This window comes from Glycine soja, chromosome 2, assembly GCF_004193775.1.
Source record: "Glycine soja cultivar W05 chromosome 2, ASM419377v2, whole genome shotgun sequence".
Lineage (NCBI taxonomy): Eukaryota > Viridiplantae > Streptophyta > Magnoliopsida > Fabales > Fabaceae > Glycine > Glycine soja.
The window spans coordinates 43,855,286-43,865,848 of NC_041003.1; the positions used below are offsets into that span (position 1 = coordinate 43,855,286).

At 31.2% G+C, this 10,563-nt stretch overlaps 1 protein-coding gene across 1 annotated transcript; it reads right to left on the minus strand.

Moving 5' to 3' along the window:
• Positions 1-75: 75 nt before the first annotated feature.
• Positions 76-6,708, minus strand: LOC114396790 (inactive receptor-like serine/threonine-protein kinase At2g40270). The gene is made up of 9 exons (XM_028358960.1): positions 6,536-6,708; positions 6,285-6,420; positions 3,202-3,273; positions 2,975-3,118; positions 2,754-2,894; positions 1,941-2,518; positions 1,568-1,758; positions 1,364-1,496; positions 76-932 (listed from the first exon to the last, which is right to left on the minus strand). The coding sequence occupies exons 1-9, from the start codon at positions 6,630-6,632 to the stop codon at positions 334-336; spliced, it is 2,091 nt and encodes a 696-aa protein (XP_028214761.1). The 5' UTR covers positions 6,633-6,708; the 3' UTR covers positions 76-333.
• Between the last annotated feature and the right edge of the window lie 3,855 nt (positions 6,709-10,563).

A 10,563-nucleotide genomic window follows, 5' to 3' on the forward strand; every position in this document is an offset into this window, starting at 1 on the left:
ACAGTACAAAATGAATTCGTTTTATGCTCATAGTAGGCAAACATATAACAGCCCTTTACCCTGCCCCAACAGCTGTTTCCCAAAAGAAGATATTCGAAAGGGTATTATTAAGGAAACAGTGTCCCTCCAAATATTAACAAAAGTCAATTCCTCTACAATGAGACAAATGTTATTTGTTCTCTACATGCTTTTTTCTTTTTTCTGTTGGCTTCAAAATAATAGTTTAGAAAACATTAGTATAAACATACATATTTCAAAAGTGCATGAATTCCAAATTTAGAGTAACTGTACAAATTATCATCCAACTCTTATTTGTGTTATAATATTAATGTCTCAACTTGAATCAGTGGATGTAATTGCCATTTCTGCCCACCAAAGTGGTGATGCTTTTGGATTTGCTCCATCAGGCCCCATAGCTGTGATTTCCTTGAGTCTAGATGTAACTTCTTTCATAGTTGGCCTTTTCTCCGGATCTGGTTGTACACAGTTTCTTATCACTTCAGACCATTCCTCAATCTCTTCTTCCTGCAAAGACTTCAGCCTTGGATCCACAACATCTCTTAAGGATTTCCCCCACCTTACATATTCTGCTGCCCAATCTGCCAGAAGTTCATTGTTCCCAGCAAGGGGAATTCTCCCTGTAATCAACTCAAACAATACTATTCCAAAGCTGTAAACATTGTCCTTGGTATCGGCTGACGATGTTTCCAAGAATTGTGTGGTTGCAGACCCATTCTTTGTATCACACATGTCATTCCATAAACTAAGATCTGATATTTTAGCAGCATAATCTTCAGTAAGGTATATAAAGGAAGATTGCAGGTTTCTATGGGCAATGGGTGGTTTCAGCTCATGCATATACTCTAGGCAGTAGGCTATCCCCATAGCTATCCTCATTCTCATTGTCCAATTTAGTTCTTCGCCTTCTCTAACTGCAGCATATGCAAGAATGAAGTCAAAATTGAAAAAACTTTAAATGCCGGTGCATATTGCAAACAATTTTCAAGATGCCTATGAACTAGTCATGTTTGAATAAGTTATCGATAAACACTTAAGGGAAAAGAAAATTAGATAAAATAATTGAATTCCTATAAATTAAAATCAACTTATGTATTTAACTTTTATAGTTCCCATCTTACTTCTTCAAAAGTTGAGGTATGTAAGTTGATTTTAACTTATGAGAGAAGTTCAATTAATTTTATTTTTATTTTTCTCTTATAAATGATTATGGAGAAGATTATTTAAACAGGGCTAATTTATATTTTTACTTCTGGTTGAAGAAGTTAGGTTGCTATGAGCCTGTAATAATCAAAGGAGGATATGGTTGTGGATGTTAGTAAATTTTGATCAAAATGTCACTCACTGTGTAGATGCTCAAATAGTGTTCCATTTGGAGCATACTCAAGCACCATCATTCTTGAGAATGGCTTATTCTCTTCACAATACCCAATGAGATTCACAAAATTCTTGTGGTTCACCCTAGATAATGTCGCAATCTGCAACCATGCAAAGATTAGAAGTAGGATCACAATTTATGGTGCATTTGCTACATTTGTTGCTAGCTTACCTTCTTTCTGAATTGAGCTTCCATACTTTTTGACCAGTTTTTAGCTGTGGTCACTGCAGATGATGCTACAGCTATCTCAACTCCACTGGAGAGAGTCCCCTTATAGACAGTTCCATCAGGAAGAGAACCAATGATGTTACTGAAATATTCAGAAGCTGCTTCAATTTCTCCTCGTTTGAGACTTGGCACACCTAAATCACACGTAATAAATGAGTTAACTAAATCCCACAGAAAGAAATAGTTGTGAAGGGTGGAAGGCCTAGAAAATCAACTTCATTCTTTGTATTGACAATGCATTTCAGAGTTTGAATCTATTTCTAATCTTCTGAATGAAGTAAATAAGATTCAGAATGCCCATGCAAGCATAAATTACCTTTTACGAAAGCTTTCTGCAGCTGGCCACTCAACCCTGTGGACCATGGTTTAACAGCCACAACCTTCCTACTTTGGAAACAAGCAAAAATAATGGCTGACACCAAAATCAATAAGGAGAAGCCCCCAACTGCAAACCAGATTATCACCGAATGATGTATTTGATTGGAACTGTCTGTGTTTCCTTGGTTAGAAAATGGTGAAGGGCTAGGCGCCCAATTAAACTCGGGTGGTAGTGTGTTTGCTGGGGATGATATGCCTGGAGTTGGTAACACTACAGGTGAAGGAGAGGGTACTACAGGTGAAGGAGAGGGTGAAGGAGTGAAAAAAATACTGGAGGGAGATGGCAATGGCGAAGGCGAATATGATAATGGAGCTGCTCCTGGTGAATATGAAGGACTTTCCGATGGTGATGATGAGAAGGGCTCAAAATCTGGGGGTAATGAAAAAGCGAAATGTGATGCTGATTGTTTAAGTGTCCCTCGGTTAACATTCCCTTGGATTCTAGGTGTATTAGCATCATTTGCTACCTTGAGAAGTTGCCTCCTGTATGATCTATCCCCATGTTGGCCAATGTGCCTGAAACAAAATTGTTACAAGCAAATAACTTCAAACTTGAACTGAAAATGAACTTTACAATGAATAAGCACGTTTTAAGCAATATTGGACTGAAGATTATTTTCATGTTAGAGCTATGTTACGGTAAAAAATTTATGTCATTCAACCATTTACTAAGGAACCGTTCATGAAATCCCAATTTTTGTATTGATGAACTCAGAAATCTGTTTTGTGCAATCCATCATCATATGCTTACCGTAAATGACATCTGCAAACAAATAATTCTCTAGTGGTGGCACCAGTTAGTTGTTCTTCATTGGCATGAAATTCAGAATTCATCTTGAGCTTATACAGCTCTGGAGTTAAGTTGGTAAGATAGTAATTGTTGTCCAATAAACTGCAGTGTAAACTTGATGACATTAGTCAACTAATGAACAATACAGGAAGAAAATATTTGGCATGAAAGGATCAACTTACAGAGTGGTCAGGGATGGCATACTGCCATGGTCAAATGGAAGTGATCCACTAAAGTTGTTATATCCCAAGTCAAGGACTTCCAATTTTTCTAAGTGTAGTATCTCCTTGGGAATTTCTCCAAAGAAGGAATTGTTGCGCAAAATGCTGCGGAGAATACAAAGTGTACAAAGTTTGTTAAGGAATATTTATTTCTAAAAACATATGGATTGGCATGTGAACCATCTTACATTGATTTTATGTGAGTCAGCTTTCCAATTTCTGGTGCTAGTGTTCCTTCAAGACAAAGGTCTTTTAAATTCCTGCAAGTTGAATATTCACATTGTATACTTTATACACTGATGGACAGAAAAATATCAAAAGACCACCCCCACTGGGGATGTATCTGGATGCAAGAGTTTGGAAGGAAAGAAAGGTAGGAGAAAATTTCATTTTAAGAATTTTTTTATTTTTTTAATGAAAAGAATAAAATTAAAAATAAGATAAAATAAAAATGTTTTATATCCCCCAATTTTCAGTTAAAACTAATCTATACTTTTAAAACAATGATTTTGTTTTTTTTATAATCGACAAATTTTGTCTCTTTTTCTGATATTACAAAGAAAGACAAAATATGTTTGGGTAAACTTAGACTTCTAATAAAAGAAAATATGAAGAAAAAATAAATAAACTACTCCATAGGTTAAAACTAATTTATGCATAAGTTACTGTGTTTAAATTCTATTATATAATCTTTTTAGAAGATGAGAAAACTTATACATAAATTATTTTAAACTTATGAAGAAGTTCATTTTTTCTTGTTTTTTTCTCCTAAAAATAAGTTTACTTAATCAGACCCAAAATCTTATATATATATATATATATATATAAAAGAATTAAAATAATCAGTTTTAGATGGGAAACATCGCTCAGTCAGCCGGAAAAAACGGTAAGCGGAAAAAAAATATAAAGATTCTAACAAAATAGGGTGCATTTAAAGAATAATGAAGTGTTAATAAATATTGATATTGACAAGCATATAAATTAATAAATACGAAATTATTAAAACTCACTCATTTGATTTTATCAGCAAGTATTTATATAGTTGCATTTGTTAACACTCACTTATTACTTTATTTTGAAGTAAACGTTGCCTTTTAAAATAACAAATCCGACAAAAACAGGTATACTTTAACAAACAGAAGAAAATTCCTCAAGATAAAAAAAAAAAAAACACAGAAGAAATATGCAAGATGATTAAGATATTACTGAACTCAAATATGAGAAAAATACCTAATTCACACTATTAAGAATCATTTAGCTTTTTGTTTCATAAAAAAATATATTTTCTAAACAATTAGTAATCATATTTATATTTATTAAAGAAGGTATTCAAATTTGAATTTAAGATTATTTTTGAAATAATAATATTAAATAGGATTAAATTAGGTAAAATTTGTCAATATTTCACTCCACACAACTTAAGTTTATCTCTATTTATATTTGAGTTAGAGAGTAGATATTTCCTTATTATTTGGTATAATACACAATTCAGTGTAATGTTGGAGACTTCAAAAGTTGTTTATTACTTTATACAATTGATGAGCATAACTTATTACTGCCTTTGGTGTTTTATAAGAAACAAATTTTAATGTAAAATATATTAAAACTTGTTATTTATAACAAAAAATAAAGGTAATAATTTTTTTTTATTCAGCAATTTTTTTTACACTAAACTAAATTATTTTTCACCCCACCACAAGAAGAGAATTTTTTTCTTACACTTAGCAATTAGTGGGGATTATCTATCGATAAGATTAGCAATCTATATTTCATACGAATTGGTCAAATTCATAAGTCTTTTCAATTTATATATGAGATTTACAGATTGACAATTCATAAGTTCATACAGATTGAATTAATCAGTAAGTCCCATACGAATTGAGGATGAAATTAAATTTTTTAAAATATATTAAGTGTAGAAGAAATTTATTAAGTATAGGAAGAATAATATGGATGAAGAGGTGTCTGCCGTCCAATTTAAGAGGGAAATCAAACCTGAATGGACCACGCTTCCCAGGGCCCAGCCAGTATTAAAGCCCAGCTGTGTAACGAGACCAATCAAAATTCGTTCGAACATGGCTTAAAACAGTGGCAACAACCTCAAGAATCTATTCAATGACGTGCTTAAATTCAAACGCAAGTGTCAGGTCACAGATGAGATTAGTGACATCTCCTCTAATTGGCCTCATCAATTTTATTTATTATCTTTTGACCACATTTCTCTTCTCGTCATTGATATCAAGATAAAATCAAATTATTATAGTACTTTCCATTTTTCCTCTCACTAATCTTGCCAAAGAAAAACAAACATTTGTTGCAGAAATTATTTAACTAGTTACCTCAGTCATTGGTTTGCATCTTAAGGAATAGACACTTCATGTTCAATTCAACTTGACATAGCATGCATGTGACTCACGTTAAAAATATGTCAAACTACATCAAATTTGTAGAAAACGTAGATGTTATAAGTTATAGTTTCCAGTACAGAACCAAACAGGCCCTATAGTTCATGTCTAGCAAAATGCAAAAAATCCAATTAACTCTTACGCGATATCGTTGACAACACTTGGAAATGTTGACAAATTCAATTTTGTGTCACATAGAGAGAGGGAAAAATAAATTATAGTTGTATCTCACTATGTTATAATTTTTTATTTTAATTTTATATACCAAGTATACTCTATTAATCAATTAAAAATATTTTAAATATAACTTTTAAAATAACTACTACAAATATTAATATATTTTCATTTTAATTATCTAAAAATCCATAATAATAACGTAAAAGTCTGTTACATTTTTAATATATTTTAATTAAGTTCTATTTTTTTAAAACTCAAATTCTATTTATTTAGTTTGTTTGTTGTTGTACAAATGAGATAGCAAGAAAAATGTGAGTAAATGCTAATTATATGCATGAAAAAAACAAATGAGATAGTAGTTAATTGTGTTGTCATAAGTAGTAATTATTTGCGTGACTTAATAAAGTGATTTAAGATTTAAATCTGAATTAATTTGTGAGCATAAAATAAATGGTGTGTCATAACAAACAAAAAAATATGCATAAAAAAAAGAATTTTATTTTTATACCATGTTTGATCTCAAAATTGGAATATGTGGTGAAATGATTGATTTTATCAATAACTATTACTTTAAAAAGTTATAAATATGGTCTACCTAGTTTACACGAGAATAAGAAGGAGAAGAGTTTGGATGATGAAAAGAAGAGAAAAAAGAGAAACTAAAGAGAGAAAAGAGGTTAATTGCTTACAAGGTCACAACATAACCATGAAAACACTCCACACCGAACCACGAGCAAGGATCAATGTCTCCATCGCCACTCCAACTTGATAAAGCCCCCTGCGGGTCACTCACCACTCGCTCCCTCAACGCCAGCAGCGCCAAACCTGCGCCATCCAAAACGACACTCCGTTCCGTAAATAATCTCGCTTAGTTAAAAGATAAAACTAAACGAACCTCTCAGCACCGTCGTTTACATAACCATTGTTAATTTTTGTTTACCTTCTTCGCTCTTGAGCGTGGAACAGAGACTCTGTTTCTGGCTCAACGTGAAAACCAGAGTTAACAGAAGCAACTTCGACGGAGTGAATGGTGCCATGGTGAGATAATGATGAAGGAAATTAATTCCCTGTTGTTCTGGCTAAGGGGAAGAGAAGCCCATAGAGAGAGAAAATCAGAGTGTTATCTATATATATAATATATAACACCATAGGCACAATAATAATGATAATAATTCAGTTACTACTAATCACGGTATATATCTCATTATCTATTTAAACCTACCTAACATTGCTCTATTTAACTTAAAACTGTTGTTCTTTCTTATCAAACATGTTTTATGAACATTATTCAATAGTTATGTTCAAGCAAAACGTCCAAGTCGTGTCATTAGCTATTTTAGTGATTGATATTATTAAAAAAATTATCTCTTATTATATTATAAGTATAAAATATTTCACCTTAAAAAATATAAAATATTTACCGACTTTAATTTTTTATATTTGATACTCCAAAATTCAGTGTGTATTGTTAACTGAAAATACACCTATTAAGTATTTACCAACTTTAATAATTATTAATCTTTATTGAAAAGTATAATTAGTCCTTTTTAATGAATTTTTTTCTCCTAATTATATTTTTTATCAACAAAAAAAAACTAGCGTACCTCATTGTCCAGAGACTCTTCGCTATGCGAAGGTATGAGGGAGGAATATTGTACGCAGCTAGAGGCTGTTTCCAGATTCGAACTCATGACCAACAAGTCACCAAGGCACAACTTTATTAAAACCCACGTAATACTAGTATTTACTTATTAAATTTGATAATGATCAATTAATTTATTTATAGAATTTATTCTTGTTAATTCGGTTCTAATGGTGTCAAATCAATCAATTTAATATGTAAATTTGATTATTATTTTGAATATTAAGAATCAAATTGATTAAGATACACTAAATCTATAATTAAATTGAGTGATAAATATCTAATTTATGGATGCAGTTGTACGTCTTTTATAATATTAAGAATTAAATTGATTAATAATTACTAAAAAAATTAAATTGATTTTTCATAATTCAAAGTAAAATAAACGGATGATGCTAGTTTAAGGAATTAAATTAAGAATTTATTTTATATTTTCAACGATTTTAACCTTTATTTTTTATTAGAAAAATATGCGGTCTTGATTAAGTGACGTTATTTTTTTAAAGTGAAATTTGTATTATTAGGTTAATAAGTTATTTTATACACCATATCTTAATTATATTTGTATTATATAATTTTTAAAATTATTTTATTTACATGTCAGCATCTTATTATATTTGCGTGTTTTTGTGTGTACTGTGTTTGGTTGTTCCAAACTAATGCTTAAAATGAAATTACATAGGTTGATTGCTACAAAGTCTACCCAGGTTGAACTGATTAATGGGTTTAGTCACCGGTTTGTTAGTTCGACCAACTGCCCAATAAATAAAACTATTATTATGCCAAAAGTAAGACAAAAAAACAATTTGAGAAAATATGTAAAGCAGCTAGCTTAACATAGAAAATGATTTCTTAATTTTGTTAAGAGTATAAACTAACGAAAATCTTTACCTTTTTTAATTTAAAGATAAGGTAATAAGTGCTAGAAAAGAAGCAATCAAACAACGAAGTAGCAGCACAACGAGCTTTTTTCAACAGCCCCATATGTACACACGAAACACAGATTTTTTTTTAAAATAAAAAAATAAACAACGTAACAAAAGACTGTAAAAATCATTCTCTTAAAATGGACATAAAATGATTATAAGAAAAAATTGCATTCACTCCAAATTTGAATAGCTCGGCAATTTTTTTTAACCTGGTTAACTGATTAATTAGTAGACATTATTTATAAAACCGGGATGATTAATTGTAACAAATAACATTTATAAATGGAAACGAATATAAAGCAAACTAAATATTGAACAATTTTTTAAACTGGATTATATTTGGATAACCATGGTTCCAAAATAAAATCGGTTAACAAAACAATCAATATTAAGTGCTTTACATTTAAGATTTGATTCACAATTTAAGTTAAAAAGAAATATCATTATCTTTATTCTTCTTATTTTTTATATAGTGATAATGTCGAGGTTAGAACTTACGAATTTATGTAAACTATTCAAATTTTCACCACTAAGATGACTCTAGTAGGTTAAACATGCCATTATCATGCGTACAAATAACATGTGTTCTAATTATAAAAAAAAATCTTAAATGTAAATTTGATTCTGACAATTTGTCTAATTTTTTTTTAATCCTTTGTAAAAAATTTGTTGGAAATTATTTCTATAGTTGAAAATCATTTGTCTAATGTACATTAATTTGATCATTTCTATACACAATATGTTTATATGTGATCAAATTCATTACTTAGCTAACATTTAGGGCTACAACTTTCATGAAGGTCATTTTTTTAAATTTGATCATCTAAATCACCTATAGGGTTACTCAACTCGCTCAACAAGTTCAAGCTCACGTGACGAGTTAAGTTTTCTGTCATTCACTAATACACAACTCATTTAGTGAGTCTGCCGCAACTTAGGATTTTAGAGTTCTTGCGAACCCAAACATATTTCTATTATTCCCAACCTCTCCAATCACTGACAAATGATTCAAAACTCATTCCAATACTCAATACAAGTCCAAAACAACATAAATGAACTATCGAATTCTTACACAACAACATAAAAGAAGTGTTTGTTTCTCTTTCTTACCTACACTACAACTTGTTAACATCCTAATATATAAAATGTTATTTTGACTCACTGCATAATAGATATACTCTCTCTCCTTCCTAACATCATAAGACATATCATGTATTTTGCTAACATGTATTTTGCTAAGAACTTCACAGCTCTTCAACATATTGTTCTCCCTAAAGCTTGTACTCTCATTTCTCTGTCTCTCTTTCATTTTCTCTCCTCTTCACTTAGTTTTTTTTCTTCTTTGGTTTTCTTTGCTGAGAACTTCATCTCAGGGAGCCATGTTTTCCCTGTAATTCCTAACTTGTTCAACTTCCCCAAAAACACAAGTACTTTCTCCTTTGTCTCTCTCTCCTTTCTTTTCTTTGATGATTTTCTTCTTCCCTATTATCCAACATTTCACTTTCTATGTATTTGCAACTATCATGTACTTCCAAACCTCCATTATCCATGTCTCGCACCTCCAAAAATCGATACTTTCCTAGTTTTTTACTTTTATTGTCTGTTTGGGTGTCATGCACTATTTTATTGTTGTTATTTCCAATTCTTTTCTAGTTTATTGTTATTACTTTCCTGATTTTCCTACTTCATATGATGTGTGTCAAGTGTTGAAGAGAAACGGTGAAAGTTCTCAATTTATGTACATCCACAACGAAAAGAAGTTAGGATTTTTTTAATGCCTCGAATCAACAAACTTGGAGTGATGGAAGTACTTCCCAAGAGGTTTAGTTGACCCTTTTGGTGTATAGGGAAAGGGATGTTGATGTTGTTGGTACATGATGAGTGCACATAAATGTACTGTTGTTGTCGTTGGTATACAATGTGTCCACAGTTGGTAGACAAAAATTTATTGTTGTTTCCACTAGTAAGCAGTGGGTGGACATAAATGTATTGTTGTTGTTGGTATATGGTGTATGCACAGTTGGTGCATAGGGTGTACAATTGGTGGGGGTATGAGTAAGCACGTAAATTGAGGGTGTCAGGTGGGCTCAACCTAATGTTGGAGGTTTTTAAGGCAGCTAACAAGAATAAGTCTATAGAATAGATGAGTGAGCAAAATCCCTTGAAATATACAGTTTGCAAACCTCGAAGGTAAGTCACTACCCATACTTGTTTATATTTGATAAAATTACTCTTCCTTCGTAGGGTCAGCCCAAGAGACTCTTGAAATTATCAGATCATAAAATACGACTATATTAGGGATAAGGCTCATAAGAACCACTCATATTTTGTTAAAACTCCATGGAGTAAAGTCAATGTTAATGAGTGCTAGTTGTGGCCTAGTTTGTTGTTGGTGTA